The following is a 20,832-nucleotide window of genomic DNA, read 5'->3' on the forward strand; positions in this document are numbered from 1 at the left end:
ACAGAATAACACCCAGTGCTCATCCTGTCAAGTGCCTCCCTCAGCGCCCATCACCCATTCACCCCCACCCTCCGCCCTCCTCCCCTTCCATCACCCCTAGTTCGTTTCCCAGAGTTAGGAGTCTTTATGTTCTGTCTCCCTTTCCGATATTTCCCACACATGAACATGAAGTATTTTAAACATAAGTAGAAGGAATAGAATAGTATTTCAAAGTATGTCCAATTAACCCCATCCCCCAAAATTTGATACAGGAGAAATAAAGGAACAAAGAAGGCAAATACAAAACAAACAGTATGATAGACTTAAACCCAAGTATATTATAATCTTAAATGTAAACACACTACATATTCCAGTTAAACAGAATTTGTCAGACTAGATACTTAAGTAAGGCTCAACGTTTTGGTCTTTACAGGTAACTAAATGTAAAGCCATTGATAGTTTCTTTTTATATATATATATATTTTTTTTATTTATTTATGACAGTCACACAGAGAGAGAGAGAGAGAGAGAGGCAGAGACACAGGCAGAGGGAGAAGCAGGCTCCATGCACCGGGAGCCCGACGTGGGATTCGATCCCGGGTCTCCAGGATCGCGCCCTGGGCCAAAGGCAGGCACCAAACCGCTGCGCCACCCAGGGATCCCCCATTGATAGTTTCAATGTAAAAAGATGCAAAATGATGTACTATAAAGAAGAAAGTTGATTGTATAATATCAGGCAAAATTAACTTAAAAGCAGATTACTCGGGGATCCCTGGGTGACTCAGCGGGTTAGTGCTGCCTTCTGCCCAGGGCATGATCCTGGAGTCCTGGGATCGAGTCCATCATGCTCCCTGCATGGAGCTTGCTTCTCCCTCTGCCTGTGTCTCTGCCTCTCTCTCTCTGTCTCTCATGAATAAATAAAATCTTTTTTTAAAAAAGCAGATTACTCCTCAAGATAAAGAGGATCATTTTATAATACTAAAAGTGTCAATTCAAATAAGATGAAAACAGGGAGGGAGGCAAACCATAACAGACAACTCTCGGAAACTGTGGAAGGAGCCTTGGTGTCCATCGAAAGATGAATGGATAAAGATGTGTTCTATGTATACAATGGAATATTACTCAGCCATTAGACTTCGATGTGGATGGACCTGGAGGGTATTATTCTGAGTGAAATAAGTCAATAGGAGAAGGACAAACATATGGTCTCATTCATTTGGGGAATATAAAAAATAGTGAAAGGGAATAAAGGGGAAGGAGAAAAAATGAGTGGGAAATATCAGAAAGGGAGACAGAACATGAAAGACTCCTAACTCTGGGAAATGAACTAGGGGTGGTGGAAGGGGAGGTGGACGGAGGGAGGGGGTGACTGGGTGATGGGCACTGAAGTGGGCACTTGACGGGATGAGCATTGGGTGTTATTCTATATGTTGGCAAATTGAACACCAATAAAAAAAATTATATATATATAAAAAAGAAAGGACAAATACCCACCATTTGCTTCAACGTGGATGGAACTGGAGGGTATTAAGCCGAGTGAAGTAAGTCAATTGGAGAAGGACAAACATATGGTTTCATTCATTCAGGAGAATATAAGAAATAGTGAAAGAGGGTATCCCTGGGTGGCTCAGCGGTTTGGCGCCTACCTTTGGCCCAGGGCGCGATCCTGGAGTCCCGGGGTCGAGTTCCGCGTCGGGCTCTGGGCATAGAGCCTGCTTCTCCCTCTGCCTGTGTCTCTGCCTGCCTCTCTCTCTCTCTCTCTCTCTCTGTCTTTCCCTCCCTCTCTCTCTATGTCTATCATAAATAAATAAATAAATAAATAAATAAATAAATAAATAAATAAACAAATCTTAAAAAAAAAGAAATAATGAAAGGGATTAACGGGGAAAATGTGTGGGAAAGATAAGAGAGGGAGACAGAATATGAGAGACTCCTAACTCTGGGAAACGAACAAGGGGTGGTGGAAGGGGAGGTGGGCAAGGGGATGGGGTGACTGGGTGCTGGGCACTGAGGGGGCACCTGACAGGATGAGCACTGCGTGTTATACTGTATGTTGGCAAATCAAACCTCCAATAAAAAATATACAAAAAAGGAAAATAAAGCCATTTTCTATTTGTACCATTTCAACAAAACAAAACCAAAACCAAACAGGATTGCTAGAGGGGATGTGGGGGGGATAGGGTAATTGGGTGATGGGCATTAAGGAGGGCACTTGCTGTAATGAGCTGTGGGTATTATATGAAATTAATGAATCACTAAATTCTACTCCTGAAACCAATAATATAGTGTATGTTAAATTTAACTTAAATAAAACATTAAAAAAGGAATATATAAAAATTATAATTGTGTATACACCCAATAACAGATATTCAAAATACACAAAACAAAATGGATAGAAATAAAAGGAAAATTAGAGAAACCCACAATTGTAATTGGAAATTTTAACAGTCCTGTCAGGTACTGATAGAAGAACCAGATACAAATGATTTAAAGATATGGTATAGCTGACCTTTGACTAAGTGATAATCATAAAATATACTTCAAACATGAAGAAATATTAATTTGAAATGCACATGGAATATTCACCCAAATAGAATATATCAGTGCCATAAAACAAGTCTGAACACATTATGAAGGGCTGAAATACAGTATATGTTTTCCAATCATAATGGAATTAAATTATAAGTTAATAGTGATAATATATATTGAAATTTACCAAGTACTTGAAGAGCAAACAACACACTTAACCAATTGGTCACAAAAATCAAACACTAGTACAAAATATTTTAACACAACATATCAAAATTTGTGGACTCAGCTAAAGCAACACAGAGAGAGAAGCTTATACATGTGAATTTTTTATTAGGAAAAAAAGGTTTAAAAATAAAAGGTCTAAGTTTCCACATTAAGAAGCTATAAATAGAAAAGCAAATTAAACCCAAACTAAATAGAAGAGTGGCAATAAAGAGAAGAAGTTAAAGAAAAACAGAAAAATCAAAGCTACAGTCTGGTTCTAAAAATTAATAAAACTGACACACCTCTCTCCCCTACAGTATGACAAAACAGGACAAAGTAAATATGAGTAGCCAGTATAATAAGAGATGACATGTCCTACAGAAATTAAAGGGTAATAAGGGGATATATGAATGATTTTATACATATGTTGGTAATTTATGACAATTGTTATTCTAAGAAAAAAGAAAATTTGAATAGAGCTAGATTCATTAAAAATTAAATGTAAAATAAAAAACAAAGGAAAATTCAGACTCAGATTTCTTTCTGTGTAATTCTATCAAATATTTTAGGAATAAATATTATTTGAACATTTTCAGAAAATAGAGCAATAGGGAATACTTTAATTCATTTTAGGAGGTAAACAAAACTCTGATAAGACCTTGACAAGGAAACTATAAGAAGGAATATTACAAGATCAGTATGTGTCATAAACATCGACACAGTGATTCCTATCAAAATCTTAGCAAACTGATTTCAGCAATATGCAAATTTGATAGTATATCATAACCAAGTGGGGCTTATTCCAGGAATATTAGGGGAGTTTAACATTTAAAATTCAATTAGCGTATCAGATAAAGGGCTAGTTTCCAAGATCTATAAAGAACTTCTTAAACTCAACACCAAAGAAACAAACAATCCAATCATGAAATGGGCAAAAGACATGAACAGAAATCTCACAGAGGAAGACATAGACATGGCCAACATGCACATGAGAAAATGCTCTGCATCACTTGCCATCAGGGAAATACAAATCAAAACCACAATGAGATACCGCCTCATACCAGTGAGAATGGGGAAAATTAACAAGGAAGGCAACCACAAATGTTGGAGAGGATGTGGAGAAAGGGGAACCCTCCTGCACTGTTGGTGGGAATGTGAACTGGTGCAGCCACTCTGGAAAACTGTGTGAAGGTTCCTCAAAGAGTTAAAAATAGAACTGCCCTACGACCCAGCAATTGCACTGCTGGGGATTTACCCCAAAGATACAGAAGCAATGAAACACTGGGACACCTGCACCCTGATGTTTCTAGCAGCAATGTCCACAATAGCCAAACTGTGGAAGGAGCCTTGGTGTCCATCGAAAGATGAATGGATAAAGAAGATGTGGTTTATGTATACAATGGAATATTCCTCAGCCATTAGAAACGACAAATACCCACCATTTGCTTCAACGTGGAAGGAACTGGAGGGTATAATGCTGAGTGAAATAAGTCAATCGGAGAAGGACAAACATTATATGGTCTCATTCATTTGGGGAATATAAAAAATAGTGAAAGGGAATAAAGGGGAAAGGAGAAAAAATGAGTCGGAAATATCAGAAAGGGAGACAGAACATGAAAGACTCCTAACTCTGGGAAACGAATGAGGGGTGGTGAAAGGGGACGTGGGCGGGGGCTGGGGGTGACTGGGTGGCGGCACTGAGGTGGGCACTTAATGGGAGGAGCACTGGGTGTTACTTTGTATGTTGTCAAATTGAACACCAATAAAAAATAAATTTATTTAAAAAAAGAAACGACAAATACCCACCATTTGCTTTGACGTGGATGGAACTGGAGGGTATTATGCTGAGTGAAATAAGTCAATTGGAGAAGGACAAACATTATATGGTCTCATTCATTTGGGGAATATATACCTACAGTTAATATGATACTTAGGAGGAAAGTTTTTGGGGTGCCTGTAGGTATTTCATAGGTATCCTTTACCAGGATTGAAAGTTATCCAGATGGTGTTGAATTTGGTCATAATTTTTTCTATATACTTAGGTAATCATGATTTTTCTCCTTCATTCTATTGTTAGAGTGTACTAATTGACTTTTTTTATTTTATAAATTTATTTTTTTATTGGTGTTCAATTTGTCAACATACAGAATAACACCCAGTGCTCATCCCGTCAAGTGCCCCCCTCAGTGCCCGTCACCCCCACACTCCCACCCACTTCCCCTTCCACTACCCCTAGTTCGTTTCCCAGAGTTAGGAGTTTCTCATTTTTTTTATAAATTTATTTTTTATTGGTGTTCAATTTGCCAACATAATATATATATATATATATATATATATATATATATATATATATATATATGTATATATTCCCCAAATTAATGAAACCATATAATGTTTGTCCTTCTCCGATTGACTTATTTCACTCAGCATAATACCCTCCAGTTCTATCCACGTCGAAGCAAATGGTGGGTATTTTTTTTGCATTGGATCACAGAGCTAAAATTAAAAGTTAAATCTGTAAAACAAAACACTAACTATGAATAGGATTGCTAATTGAGTTTATCATAATTAAAATTTTCTTTTTATCAAGACACCTAGAAGAAATCAAAAGGCAAGTCACAAAATTAGCCAGTATTTTCATTATTTTTATATAACAAATGACTTGTATTCAGAGTATATAAATGGCTAGTACAAATCAATAAGCGAGGAATTCAATTAAAAATGGACAAAAGACATTATCAGACATTTCATAGAATGTATGCATGAACAGTAAACATAAAAGGTTGCTTACTGTCAGTCATCAGAAAATGCAAATTAAACCCACAAATTACCATTTTACACATATTGGAATAGTTAAAATAAAAAAAATAGTTTCAAGTGTTGATCAGGATGCATAACAACTCAGAAGTGTCATATCACTGGCGAGAGTATAAAATGGTACAATTACTTTGGAAAACCATTTGGCAGGTTCTAGTAAACGTACCTTAGAACCCAGAAATTCTACTTTTAGTTTAAGAAATATTCATAGCAGCTTTATTTATAATAGCCAAATAAAAAAGGGAAGTAACTCAAGTGTTCCAAAATAGTTAAAGTGTGGCATATTCATGCAATGAAATATTAGCAAATAAAAAAGAATCAACAGCTGATGCACAAAATGATACAAATGAATCTCAAAAACATGTTGGACCAAGGAAGTTGGACACATAAAATATATATTGTATCATTCCAATTAAAGGAACTTCTAGAACAGTAAGTTTGATCCAAGGTGATCAAAAATCAAACAGTGGTTTTCTGCATGGGGTCCTCTAAGAGTATTACCTAGAAAGCATTGGGAACTTTCTGGAATTATAAAAATATTCTGTATCTTAAGATGGTGGTTATACTGATCCACACATTTGTCAGATCTCATCTAACTATATATTTAACAAATGCATTTTATTTTAGGTAAATTATACCTCATTAAAAATAGTTTTGGAAAAATAAATCCAACTGTAACCAATGATCCCAAATAGAGTATAGCCGGTATTCTTGATTTCTACCATAATTTGAATATTCTGGGGACTAGAATTTATTGACCAATATGTGGTCTCTAGTTACCTAGCAACCTAGGCTATTTGTGGGCAAATTAAAAATACTAATTTTGAGCCTTAGTGTGAAGGAAGAATTATTATGGTAAGACAGGAGTCACAGAGTACATGGGTGAGGGGCGGAGGTTTGCTGAGGTCTCCTATTCAAGTTGTCACCAGGGATAGATCTTCCTGAATCACCATTAAATTTCCAAACCCTAGAACGGTGTTTGGCATGTTGCAAATTCTCAGAAATGTCAATGATATTAGGAAAATAATTATCTCCTCATTCCTAGATTAAATTTTATTAGATTTTTGGTTCCAACTAATAGATTTATAGGAACTCACCTGGTAAGGGGTAAACAACACAGAATTTAAAGTTAACAAGATCTGAATTCTGTCTCTGATATTTACTTGATTTCTTGGACAAGTCATTACCTTCCTAATATTCTGCCTCTGGCTCTTAAAGTGGGGATAATTATATGCTCCTCATCAGATGGTTATAAGACTACAAGAAGGTAATGCACATCCTCATGAGGCACTGCAGCGTTAAGCTAATCCACTGCTGTAACCAAAAGTTCTGATGACCTAGGTCTTCCTGAGTTGCTAGTGGCCTTCTCCTGTGCAAGCTCTTCCCTAAATTATTAGAATATTTTGCCTGAGCCAAATACTTATTAACTCCCTCCTAATCTGCATGCAGATTCTGAGCAGGGATGTCAGAGACTCTGAGAACTTCTGGATCCTAATGGGTCTTCTAATCACAGCTACTACTTTCATTTTTAAAACCTGCTCAGAAGGTTAAATGAGACTGCTTTCTCTAATTTTCTCTCCAAAGAAGGGGTTTGATCTTTTCTCTGGAGCTTTGAGGCTTGGTGGAGCTCCATATGGCCACTTCCAGGGAACAGAAGACTTGATATCATCTAGCCTGAGGCTTTTTCCCCACACATTACACCTAGGCATAGTTGAAGTCTTCTAAGAAAGCAGGTTTTCTTACCCATATAGAGGTGGAATGGGACGAGGGACTTCTTTTTCCTGAGCAAGTGTGGTCCCCATGCTTATCCTAATCACATTTGCTTAATTTGGCTAATTACACTAATTTGGTTTCACTGTTTTCTCCATATTTGTAGTTCTCTAAGTGAGCAGTCTTCATAAGGACTTTTTACCTAATCAAGTCCATATCCCTAGATTTTAGCATAGTGCAAACTCAGTGAAAAGACAAAAATTCTCGCTTTTCAGAGAACCTTCCTAGATTGACATTACACCTTGTTGCTTATTCCTCTGTACAATGGACACATTTGTCCTTGTGGCCCATTGCTGAGTGCTCCATCTCCAACTTTTGGCTTCTCTTCTCTGTGTAGGTGTTTCTCCTGTCAGACTTGAAGTTCACTGAGGAGGTATTCATGTGTCTGTATCAGAGTAGGAACACCTGACTGTAGATGAGGGTTATTTTTCCTTGTCGGATCATCAGGCATATCTTTCTCATTTTATCAAGGTCTCCTAGAAGGTTGCAGCCATGTCAGAAAGGCAGTGTGGAATTCCCTGGGAGGCAATCATCAGCTTGATTGCCATGTTTCCCAATAGACAGGGGATCCCTAGGCTTTGGAACCATATCTACATCACAAGTGGGAAATATTTGATGGTTCTTAACCCATCAGACTTGTGCTATATCTCCTTATCAAAGTAAGGATACCATTGAGTGCGGGTTTCTCTCTTTCCACCATGATGGGAAATGTTGGTCTCTTAAATATTACCATTGGTTCACAAATTAGTGCCCATACACAGACAGAAAGAAGAGACCAAGGAAAGAGGCAGGCCACTCCAGACAGGTAGGTGGCAGGTTTAAAAAGCAAGGGAACTTATGAGATTTGCTTTGGTGGCCACAGGACAGGTACTCACCTGCCAAATATTAAAAGTTTATATAGAGGCCTTAACTGGGTTCAGTCATGTATACTGTCCAGATGGGCTCAACATCACCTTACTCTCTCAAGGTTGTGTATTTGGAACAGTGCTCACTGTGGGAATGATGGGCAGAATGTATATCCTAGGGATAGGGGAGGGGATAACAACCTCCAATTCCCCCAAACCAGTTCACAGGTTAACTGATGGTCACATCCTCTCAATGGCCTATTCCAACAATTGCCCAAAGCCTCAGGGAAGAAGATAGGGCTCCAGGGTGGGGTTGAAGACTTAAGACTGAACAATGCCCCGCTTCAGCAGTCGAAGGGCTCCAACCCGGATCTGTTTGGTCTTCATGCCATAGATGATAGGGTTGAGCATGGGTGGTACAACAAGGTAGAGGTCAGCCAGGAGGATGTGGATGTGCCGGGGAACATGCTGGCCAAAGCGTTGTGTGTAGAATGAGAAGAGTCCTGGTGTATAGAAGAGAAGAATGACACCCAGGTGGGAGCCACAAGTACCAAATGTCTTAGCCCTTGCTTCTTTGGAGGAGAGGCCTAACACAGCCCGGAGGATGAGCGCATAGGAGACAGCGATGCAAATTGAGTCTGTGCCCACAACTAGTGTGGCAGCAGTGATGCCATAGATGTTGTTTGGCCGTGTGCCCCCACATGCCAGCTTTACCACAGCCATATGCTCACAGTAGGAATGGGCCACCACTCGGCTACAGTAGCTCAGTCTTGCCAGTAAGCAGGTGAGTGGGGTCATGAGCCCCAAGCCACGAAACACAGCAGCAGCTGCCAGCTTGCCCACAGCCTCTGGAGGCAACAATGACCCATAGTGGAGTGGCTGGCAGATGGCCAAGTAGCGGTCAAAGGCCATTGCTAGCAGGATACCAGATTCAACAGCTGAAAAGCCATGGATAAAAAACATCTGGGTAGCACAGGCCCCAAAGTTGATCTCAGTATCATTTGTCCAAAAAAGTGCAAGGAGCTTGGGCACAGTAGAAGTGCAGAGTACCAGGTCAATGATGGACAGCATACATAGGAATAGGTACATGGGCTGGTGCAGGGCAGGCTCCGATCGCACCACCAGCAGCACTGCCATGTTGCCAAACACTGCTAGTGCATACATGGAGCAGAAGGGAAATGCAATCCAAAAGTGAGATGCCTCCAGGCCAGGAATTCCCATGAGCAGAAAAGAGTTTGGGTTCTGCTGGCTGTAGTTTGTGAACTGCATGGTTAGGTCCAGGTAGGGTGGGTAGATAAGACCTTACTGCCCTGCTATGAACTCTAGGAAGCCTTGAGAGATGAAACCATTGGGATTCATTATTTTGCTGTGGCTGAAACAGAATGGGGCAACAGAAAATATGTGAGTTAGTTCTCATAAGAAACATCCAGGATAAGAAGGTTGTAGAGCATTGGGAAGTGATGCAAGGCAGGAGGTGAAGTTATCATTACCAGGGATAAAAGGAGCCCTTTCCACTTGTGTCTGAATCCGTGATGTCTAGGCTGAGGTTGTAGGGTGAATGGCATGGCTATGGAGCTCTCTTTATGGTGAATGTAAGTGACTAGAGACTCTTACCAGTCTTCCCTCTGCCTGTGAATTCTATCCCATCTATACTCTCATTTCTTTCTGACCCATCTGCCTATATGACAATAAAGGGGTAATGTAATGATTAAAGGTCAGGACGATTGGATGGAGGACTCAAATGTGGTTACTTTTCAAGAGGGGAAGATCAGGACTGAGAAGAGAAAGGAAAGTGGGGGGATATTCGATAGGTTTTTCAGGCCATAAAACCCATGATTACTCATAGATGAGGCTCAGAACCTGGCTTTTGACTCAGAACCACCACCATATGGTGAGAATCTGAGTCTCTAGGGCTTTAGCAGGCTATATTGCCTGCCTTATGTTAATACTAGGATCCTGCGCTTGTTGTAGGTGTCTGTATGGATACTGGTAGAAACAAGTGGGATCATGCAGAATTAATCAATTGTAGAGGTCAGGCTAATTTGGCTATAATATGTGATCTGATAAAGTTCTTGAGGGATGAAAACATAGTCTTATAAAAATCAAAGGTACATAAAGATGGTATGAGAATGGACTTTTAATCACTAGGAATGCAACTGTTAACTGTAAGCAAAAGTTAACAATATCTACTGCACCTATTTGTCTATTATTTACACTTTCTATATCTTCTGATCTTCCCTTACCTACATGTACCTTATCATTACTCTCTTATCTACTAGCCAGCTATTAATTGAGAGTTTGAGAAAGAATTTGATTAAGTAAAAAAGTCAGGAAGGGGACAGGAGAGGGAGAAGAGGATGAAAAGAAAAGTTGAGAACAAAAACCAGGAATACACATAGGAGAGATAAGAGTGCCATTCTCACACTGATTTCTAATAATAATATATAATGGGCTGTGACTGTGCTCTGGTTGCTAGCTGGGTGAGTGTGGAACTAGTGTGGAACTAGTTTAACCCTCTGGAGATAGCCCATTTATATCCCTAAACATAAGTTGCAATATCCTTATAATCCCTTGCATCAGCTATCCATACCCAGAAAAAAAAAGAGGCAAGAAAAGAAAGGGTAAGGTCTTCTAATGTGGTCTGGGTGAAGAAACACCAGACTGGATACTATCTCAGTGCCAGCTGTGGCTGTCACTGTGATATTGAGACAATCATCTTTGTTTCTTTATGTTTCATCATCCCTTCTTCCATGTGTTTCTTATTTTTTTCTTTTGTGCTGTTTCCCCTCCCTGGATTTCTACTTTTCAGCTTGGGACCAAGTATATCCAGGGGGATATTTCAGTATTGGTGGTGGCTGAAGAGTCAGAGGCAGAAAAATCTGGATGTTGGGTTCTTGTAAAATGGTATATGTAAAATGGTTCTTTCTATGAATGGGAACTCTATGTGCTTAGTTCAGCATGTATATATGTTGCTGTATAAAATGCATGAACAAGACCATACTCAGAAGACACAGGTGCATACATTTAGTTAAAACATTGTTTTGGGGCATACTTCAATGCTCTTTATTTGGTGTGCAGAAAATTGAGAGTGGAAGAATCCAGACATTAATGGGACAACCTTGCTTCCTTTTGTTTTCTTCCACTGAGGCTCTTAATAATTGAATCAAATTTCCTTAGCCTCTGAGTTGCCTCTCAAAGTATGTTCACTCTATCTTTGTAGTTACATAGCACAATGACTGCATGTTCCCCTTGCCTCAGCCCCATTTGCACAGATAGAGAAAATAAAGTTGGAAAAGCTTATGTTGATCATAGTATGCCCAGATTCTAAGAGAGATCAAGGTGAAGGCTTTGGGATCATCATTTTCTGCCCTTGAAAATATTTGAATTAGATTTCATGAAAAATGTCCAGTAGTAGAAGATTGTAGGTCACTGGGAAGTAATGCAAGACAGGAGATGGATTATCATTGTCTGCATTCAAAGAAGCTCTTGCCACTTTTTGATGAAATGATCTCTAGGCTGTGGGCTGGGAAATGAATGTCATGGCTGCAGAACCTTCTCCATGGTGGAGATGAATGGCTAGAGACTCTCACAGCTTTTTTCTCTACCTGTAAATGATCTTCTGCTATACTGTTATTTTCTTCTGATTCATCTACCTCCAGAGATATGGCAAGGAGAGTCTCTCAGCCTTTTCCATATGACTTACCCAGAATAACTCTACTTTATTTCTCCTCTCTTTGTTCTGAATTATGTTAGCATTTGGCATAAAAAATGCCCTAAGATGTGTTAGAACAGGAGCTCAAGTAGAGGAACAAAGCTATCTCATGAGGAAAGGAATAAGTTGTCAATTGCTGGAAGTGCTCATGAACATCTGGGAAGCTACCCACCAAGGATTCAACTTTTGTTATTGGATGAATAAGAGCAGCCAATTTCAAATCTCAGCTCTATGACCTCACCAACTGTGTGATCTCAGTCAAGTCACCTAACCTCTGTCAACCTGCTTCATCTGTGAGCTGGAGAGGTTGATTCCTACTTCAGAAGCTACTGTAAGGAATTCTTATGGGAGTCATTCATCTGAAGAGCACTACATGGTATATAGCAGTGATCAAAAAGTATGATTTATTTGTAAGTCTTTTTATCTGAAGTAGAGAAAATGATCTTAGTGCAGCCATATCTCTAGTCTGTTAGCAGTGTGCTTATTGTAGGGCTGAATGCACAGACAGACTTACCAGGTCTGGGGCAGAGAGCAGTAGTAAAGCGTCAGGTCCTGCAGGGATTGGTGTGTGGAGCAAAAAGGCTGGAATATTTATCCTATTATTAAGGCCCTAATCTAAAAACTCCCTGGGGATGAAGGCATTTAAAAAGACCTCTGGGATTCTGGAAAGAGGCAGAAAATTGAAGCTATGATATTTGGGCCTTGATTGGGTAAGGTAGGGGGGAAGAACAGGATAATAGAGAAGACCTACCCTGAGAGCTCAGAGTGGATAGGAAAAGGGTAGGTGGATAGACCCCTGCACACAAATAATCTTAAAGGTTTTCTGGCATAAGAACACAGTTTAGAAAATAGTACTGATTTTGCGTTTTCTCCTGGCCCTTTCTATGTGTCCCAAATATGTTTCTCAATGTTTCTTTTGGTTAAACTACTTAGCTTCTCTGAATGTTAGCCTTTAAACTTCCCCCTTGTAAATGGGAAAGCAATGAATATTAAATGAGATGATATATGTAAGACATTTATTATTTTGCCTGGTATGTGCCAAGCACTTGGTAAAAAGTTTTTATTATTTTTGTCTAATTCAATGATCATTGGCTGAGCATCTACTATACTCAAAGAACTATGCTAGATGTTAGGGCATAGAGTTGAAGGGTCACACCTTTGCTCATAGTCTGGTTTGGGATGTGCGTACATAAAAATTAGTTATAATTCAATAAAAGACTTATAGATATAAAAAAAGACACAGGATCATTTGGCAGAGAAGCAGTTAGTGCTGTAAAACTTGGTCAAAGATTCAGAAATAGAATGTAGGGTTGGAGGAAGGGACACATGAAGGAGAGAATACAACAGGTGTAAAATGTAGCAGATAAGGGATAATGGGTATTTTTTGGCAACCATTGAAGCCCAGTTCAAAGTTGACATTTAACATTTTAAAAAATTTGACTATTGTTGACACACAATGTTGCATTAATTTCAAGTGTACAATATAGTGATTCAACATCTCTATACATTATGGCATGCTCACCACAAGTGTAGCTACAATCTGTCACCATACAACACTATTACAATACAGGTATAAAGCAGAACATAGGAGACTATAGTAACTTATTCAAGCCTGAATCTCCCCCTCTCTTCACCCATTTTGCCTACCCTCTCCCCCTAACCCAAAAGAACAGAGTCCAGAAATAAACTCATGCTTACATAATACATCTACAAAGGAGATAAGAATATACAATGGAGAAAAGAGAGTCTCTTCAATATGTGGTGCTGAGAAAACTGGACAGCTACATGCAAAAGAATGAAACTATACCACTTTCTAGCTCTAGACACAAAACTACACTCAAAATGAATTAAAGACCTAAATGTGAGACCTGAAACCATTAAAATCCTAGAAAAGAACAAAGGCAATAATTTGACATTGACTATAGAAACATTTTTATAAGCATTTCTCCTAAGGCAAGAGAAACAAAGGCGAAAATAATACATTGAGACTACAACAAAATAAAAATATTTTGTACTGTGAGAGAAATTACTAAAACAAACAACAACCTACTGAATAGAAGAAATCTACAAATGATATATCCAATAAGGGGTTAATATCTAAAATACATGAAGAACTTATACAACTCAACACAGAAAAAAATCCAATTAAAAATGGGCAGAGAACCTGAATAGGCATTTTTCAAAGAAGAAATATAGATGGCCAGATACATGGAAATGTGCTCCTATCACTAATTAGGGAAATGCAAATCAAAGATACTCTGAGGGTCACTTGGGTGGCTCAGTCAGTAAGCATATGCCTTTAGATCAGATTGTGATACCAGGGTCCTGGGATCTAGCCTTGCATCAGGTTCCCTGCTCTGTAAAGAATCTGCTTCCTCCTTTCCTTTTGCTCCTCCCCCTGCTTGTATTCTCTTTTCCCCTCTCACTCTCTCTCTTGATTGCTCTCTCTCTCTCAAATAAATAAATAAAATCTTAAGAGATACTCTGAGCCACAGCTGAGTATCCTCTCTCTCATCCATATGACATTTTATCAAATGCTATTTGTGTGACACTGTCTTTTAAATTTTATTGGTGTGAGTTAGAGGCAAGATGGTGGAAGAGTAGGGTCCCCAAGTCACCTGTCCCCACCAACTTCCCTAGATAACTTTCCAATCCTCTTGGAAATCTATGAATTTGGTCTGAGATTTAAAGAAAGAACAGCTGGAATGCTCCAGTGAGAAGAGTTTGCGCTTCGATCGAGGACAACTTGTTTTTGGCCACTCTGCACTGAGCAAAATGACTAGAAGGAAAAACTCGCCACAAAAGAAAGAATCAGAAACAGTCCTCCCTCCCACAGAGTTACAAAATTTGGATTACAATTCAATGTCAGAAAGCCAATTCAGAAGCACAATTATAAAGCTGCTGGTGGCTCTAGAAAAAAGCATAAAGGATGCAAGAGACTTCACGACTGCAGAATTTAGATCTAATCAGGTCAAAATTAAACATCCATTAAATGAGATGCAATCCAACTGGAGGTCCTAACGACGAGGGTTAACGAGGTAGAAGAATGAGTGAGTGACATAGAAGACAAGTTGATGACAAGGAGGGACACAGAGGAAAAAAGAGAAAAACAATTAAAAGATCATAGGGATAGGTTAAGGGATATAATGACAGCCTGAGGAAGAAAAACCTACATTTAATTGGGGTTGCCAAGGGCGCTGAAAGGGACAGAGGACCAGAAAGTGTATTTGAACAAATCATAGCCGAAAACTTCCTTAACTTGGGAAGGGAAACAGGCATTCATATCCACGAAATAGAGAGATTCCTCCCCCTAAAATCAATAAAAACCGTTCAACACCCCGAGATTTTATAGTTAAGCTTGCAAATTCCAAGATAAAGAGAACATCCTTAAAGCAGCAAGAGACAAGAAATGCCTAAACTTTATGGGGAGAGGTATCAGGTTAACATCAGACCTCTCCACAGAGACCTGGAAGGGCAGAAAGGGCTAGCAGGATATATTCAGGGTCCTAAATGAGAAGAACCTGCAGCCCAGAATACTTTATCCAGCAAGGCTCTCATTCAGAATAGAAAGAGAGACAAAGAGCATCCAAGGTAGGCAGAAACTGAAAGAATATGTGACCACCAAACCAGCTCTGCAAGAACTATTAAGGGGGACTCTGTAAAAGAAAGATGAAGTCCAAGGAAACAATCCACAAAAACAGGGGCTGAATAGGTACTATGATGACACTAAATTCATATTTGCAATAGTAACTCTGAACGTGAATGGGCTTAATGACCCCATCAAAAGGCACAGGGTTTCAGACTGGATAAAAAAGCAACCCCATCTATTTGCCTTATTAGAAAGAGAGAAAAGACTCAAATTAATAAAATCACAAATTAAAAAGGAGAGACCACCACCAATACCAAGGAAATACAAAAGATTTCAAAAACTTATGAGCAGCTATATGCCAATAAATTAGGCAAACTAGAAGAAATGGACATATTTCTGGAAAACCACAAACTACCAAAACTGGAACAGGAAGAAATAGAACACCCAAAAGGCCAATAACAAGGGAGAAATTGAAGCAGTCATCAAAAACCTCCCAAGACACAAAAGTCCAGGGCCAGATGGCTTCCCAGGGGAATTCTATAAAATGTTTAAAGAAGAAATCATACCTATTCTACTAAAGCTGCTTGGAAAGATAGAAAGAGAGGGGTACCTCCAAACTCTTTCTATGAGGCTAGCATCACCTTAATTCCAAAACCAGACAATGAACCCACCAAAAAGAATTGTAGACCAATATCACTGATGAATATGGATGCAAAAATTCTCAACAAGATACTAGCCAATAGGATCCACAATACATTAAGAAGATTATTCACCATAACCAAGTGGGATTTATCCCCGGGATGCAAGGCTGGTTCAACACTCGCAAAGCAATCAATGTGATTGATTATATCAGCAAGAGAAAAACAAGAACCATATGATCCTCTCAATAGATGCAGAAAAAGCATTTGACAAAATACAGCATCCATTCTTGATCAGAACTCATACAGCAATTCGGCAGTGTGACAGGATACAAAATCAATGCCCAGAAATCAGTGGCATTGCTATACACTAACAATGAGAATGAACAAAGAGAAATTAAGGAGTCAATCCCATTTGCAATTGTACCCAAAAGCATAAGATACCTAGGAATAAACCTAACCAAAGAAGTAAAGGATCTATACCCTAAAAACTACAGAACACTTCTGAAAGAAATTGAGGAAGACACAAAGAGATGGAAAAATATCCCATGCTCATGGATTGGAAGAATTAATATTGTGAAAATGTCAATGTTACCCAGGGCAATTTACACATCTCATGCAATCCCTATCAAAATACCATGTACTGTCTTCAGAGAGTTGGAACAAATCATCTTAAGATTGTGTGGAATCAGAAAAGACAGTCTCTTCAATAAATAGTGCTGGGAGAATTGGACAGCCACATACAGAAGAATGAAACTAGACCACTCTCTTTCACCATACACAAAGACAAACTCAAAATGGATGAAATATCTAAATGTGAGACAAGATTCCATCAAAATCCTAGAGGAGAACACAGGCAACACCCTTTTTGAACTTGGCCACAGCAACTTCTTGCAAGATACATCCATGAAGGCAAGAGAAACAAAAGAAAAAATGAATTTTTTGGACTTCATCAAGATAAAAAGCTTCTGCACAGCCAAAGAAGCAGTCAACAAAACTAAAAGACAACCTACAGAATGGGAGAAGATATTTGCAAATGACCTATCAGGTAAAGGGCTAGTTTCCAAGATCTACAAAGAACTTCTTAAACTCAACAGCAAAGAAACAAACAATCCAATCATGAAATGGGCAAAAGACATGAAGAGAAATCTCACAGAGGAAGACATAGACATGGCCAACATGCACATGAGAAAATGCTCCGCATCACTGGCCATCAGGGAAATACAAATCAAAACCACAATGAGATACCACCTCACACCAGTGAGAATGGGGAAAATTAACAAGGCAGGAAACCACAAATGTTGGAGAGGATGTGGAGAAAGGGGAACCCTCCTGCACTGTTGGCGGGAATGTGAACTGGTGCAGCCACTCTGGATAATTGTGTGGAGGTTCCTCAAAGAGTGAAAAATAGATCTGCCCTATAATGTGGCAATTGCACTTCTGGGGATTTACCCCAAAGTTACAGATGCAATGAAACACCGGGACACCTAGACCCAATGTTTATAGCAGCAATGTCCACAATAGTCAAATTGTGGAAGGAGCCTTGTTGTCCATCAAAAGATGAATGGATAAAGAAGCTGTTGTCTATGTATACAATGGAATATTACTGAGCCATTAGAAACGACAAATACCCACCATTTGCTTCGATGTGGAGGGACCTGGAGGGTATTATGTTGAGTGAAATAAGTCAATCAGAGAAGGACAAACATTATATTGTCTCTTTCATTTGGGGAATATAAATATTATTGAAAGGGATTAAAGGGAGAGAAAATGAGTGAAAATATCAGTGAGGGTGAGAAAACATGAGAGACACCTAGCTCTGGGAAATGAACAAGGGGTAGTGGAAGGGGAGGTGGGCAAGGGGTCGGAGTGACTGGGTGATGGGCACTGAGGGGGGCACTTGGCAGGGTGACCACTGGGTGTTATATCTTGGCTAATTGAACTCCAATAAAAAATGTAAAAAAAAGAAAATAAAATTTTGCTTTTTATTTTATGTGATCTAATTAGCAAACAAAGATTTTGCGTCTTCCCATCTGTGCGTCACACTGATTTCATCAGGTATTTGATTACTTGAAGCCAATTTTCTACTAAAAGCCAAGTTTTTTTCAAAAACATAACTATAGTGGCTGCACCAGTTCACGGAAAACTGTGTGGAGGTTCCTCAAAGAGTTAAAAATAGACCTGCCCTACGACCCAGCAATTGCACTGTTGGGGATTTACCCCAAAGATACAAATGCAGTGAAACGCCGGGACACCTGCACCCCGATGTTTATAGCAGCAATGGCCACGATAGCCAAACTGTGGAAAGAGCCTCGGTGTCCAACGAAAGATGAATGGATAAAGAAGATGTGGTTTATGTATACAATGGAATATTACTCAGCTATTAGAAATGACAAATACCCACCATTTGCTTCAACGTGGATGGAACTGGAGGGTATTATGCTGAGTGAAGTAAGCCAGTCGGAGAAGGACAAGCATTATATGTTCTCATTCATTTGGGGAATATAAATAATAGTGAAAGGGAATATAAGGGAAGGGAGAAGAAATGTGTGGGAAATATCAGAACGGGAGACAGAACGTAAAGACTGCTAACTCTGGGAAACGAACTAGGGGTGGTAGAAGGGGAGGAGGGCGGGGGGTGGGAGTGAATGGGTGACGGGCACTGGGGGTTATTCTGTATGTTGGTAAATTGAACACCAATAAAAAATAAATAAAAAAAAAACAAAAAAAAACTATATAATTTTTGGTCCTTACCTTATGAAGCTTCTAATTTTCACTTGGCTAAATTGAGAAATGGAGTACTGTTTTCACAATGATCTATGATTCTATTTGACCAAGTGCTTTAAAACCTTTCTGATTTTTTTTTTTACAAATTTTTCCAATCAAATTCTTTTTTTTAATAAATTAATTTTTTATTGGTGTTCAATTTACCAACATACAGAATAACACCCAGTGCTCATCCTGTCATGTGTCCCCCTCAGTGCCCGGCACCCACTCACCCCCACCCCCACCCTCCTCCCCTTCTACCACCCCTAGTTCGATTCCCAGAGTTAGGAGTCTTTATGTTCTGTCTCCCTTTCTGATATTTCTCACACATTTCTTCTCCCTTCCCTTATATTCCCTTTCACTATTATTTATATTCCCCAAATGAATGAGAACATACACTGTCCTTCTCCGATTGACTTACTTCACTCAGCATAATACCCTCCAGTTCCATCCACATTGAAGCAAATGGTGGGTATTTGTCATTTCTAATGGCTGAGTAATATTCCATTGTATACATAAACCACATCTTCTTTATCCATTCATCTTTCGATGGACACCGAGGCTCCTTCCACAGTTTGGCTATTGTGGACATTGCTGCTATAAACATCGGGGTGCAGATGTCCCAGCGTTTCATTGCATCTGAATGTTTGGAGTAAATCCCCAACAGTGCAATTGCTGGGTCGTAGGGCAGGTCTATTTTTAACTCTTTGAGGAACCTCCACACAGTTTTCCAGAGTGGCTGCACCAGTTCACATTCCCACCAACAGTGTAAGAGGGTTCCCTTTTCTCCACATCCTCTCCAACATTTGTGGTTTCCTGCCTTGTTAACTTTCCCCATTCTCCCTGGTGTGAGGTGGTATCTCATTGTGGTTTTGATTTGTATTTCCCTGATGGCAAGTGATGCAGAGCATTTTCTCATGTGCATGTTGGCCATGTCTATGTCTTCCTCTGTGAGATTTCTCTTCATGTCTTTTGCCCATTTCATGATTGGATTGTTTGTTTCTTTGCTGTTGAGTTTAAGAAGTTCTTTGTAGATCTTGGAAACTAGCCCTTTACCTGATAGGTCATTTGCAAATATCTTCTCCCATTCTGTAGGTTGTCTTTGAGTTTTGTTGACTGTATCCTTTGCTGTGCAAAAGCTTCTTATCTTGATGAAGTCCCAATAGTTCATTTTTGCTTTGTTTCTTTTGCCTTCGTGGATGTATCTTGCAAGAAGTTACTGTGGCCAAGTTCAAAAAGGGTGTTGCCTGTGTTCTCCTCTAGGATTTTGATGGAATCTTGTCTCACATTTAGATCTTTCATCCATTTTGAGTTTATCTTTGTGTATGGTGCAAGAGAGTGGTCTAGTTTCATTCTTCTGCATGTGGATGTCCAATTTTCCCAGCACCATTTATTGAAGAGACTGTCTTTCTTCCAATGGATAGTCTTTCATCCTTTATTGAATATTAGGTGACCGTAAAGTTCAGGGTCTACTTCTGGGTTCTCTATTCTGTTCCATTGATCTATGTGTCTGTTTTTGTGCCAGTACCACACTGTCTTGATGACCACAGCTTTGTAGTACAACCTGAAATCTGGCATTGTGATGCCCCCAGATATGGTTTTCTTTTTTAAAATTCCCCTGGCTATTCGGGGTCTTTTCTGGTTCCACACAAGTCTTAAAATAATTTTTTCTAACTCTCTGAAGAAAGTCCATGGTATTTTGATAGGGATTGTATTAAACATATAAATTGCCCTGGTACATTGACATTTTCACAATATTAATTCTGCCAGTCCCTGAGCATGGAATATTTTTCCATCTCTTTGTGTCTTCCTCAATTTCTTTCAGAAGTGTTCTATGGTTTTTAGGGTATAGATCCTTTACCTCTTTGGTTAGGTTTATTCCTAGGTATCTTATGCTTTTGGGTGTCATTGTAAATAAGATTGACTCCTTAATTTCTCTTTGTTCATTCTCATTGTTAGTGTATAGAAATGCCATTGATT

The 20,832-nt window shown here is 39.2% G+C and overlaps 1 protein-coding gene across 1 annotated transcript; it reads right to left on the minus strand.

The window, feature by feature from the left end:
• Positions 1–5,363: 5,363 nt before the first annotated feature.
• LOC112667831 (olfactory receptor 52P1-like) lies at positions 5,364–9,507 on the minus strand. Its single transcript, XM_025459887.3, has one exon. The coding sequence runs from the start codon at positions 9,414–9,416 to the stop codon at positions 8,469–8,471; it is 948 nt and encodes a 315-aa protein (XP_025315672.1). The 5' UTR covers positions 9,417–9,507; the 3' UTR covers positions 5,364–8,468.
• Positions 9,508–20,832: the final 11,325 nt, after the last annotated feature.

Source organism: Canis lupus, chromosome 21, assembly GCF_003254725.2.
Source record: "Canis lupus dingo isolate Sandy chromosome 21, ASM325472v2, whole genome shotgun sequence".
NCBI lineage: Eukaryota > Metazoa > Chordata > Mammalia > Carnivora > Canidae > Canis > Canis lupus.

Excerpts from the sequence above, each read along its gene's own strand:
- LOC112667831 (XM_025459887.3), bottom strand. The coding sequence starts at position 9,416 with ATGCAGTTCACAAACTACAGCCAGCAGAACCCAAACTCTTTTCTGCTC.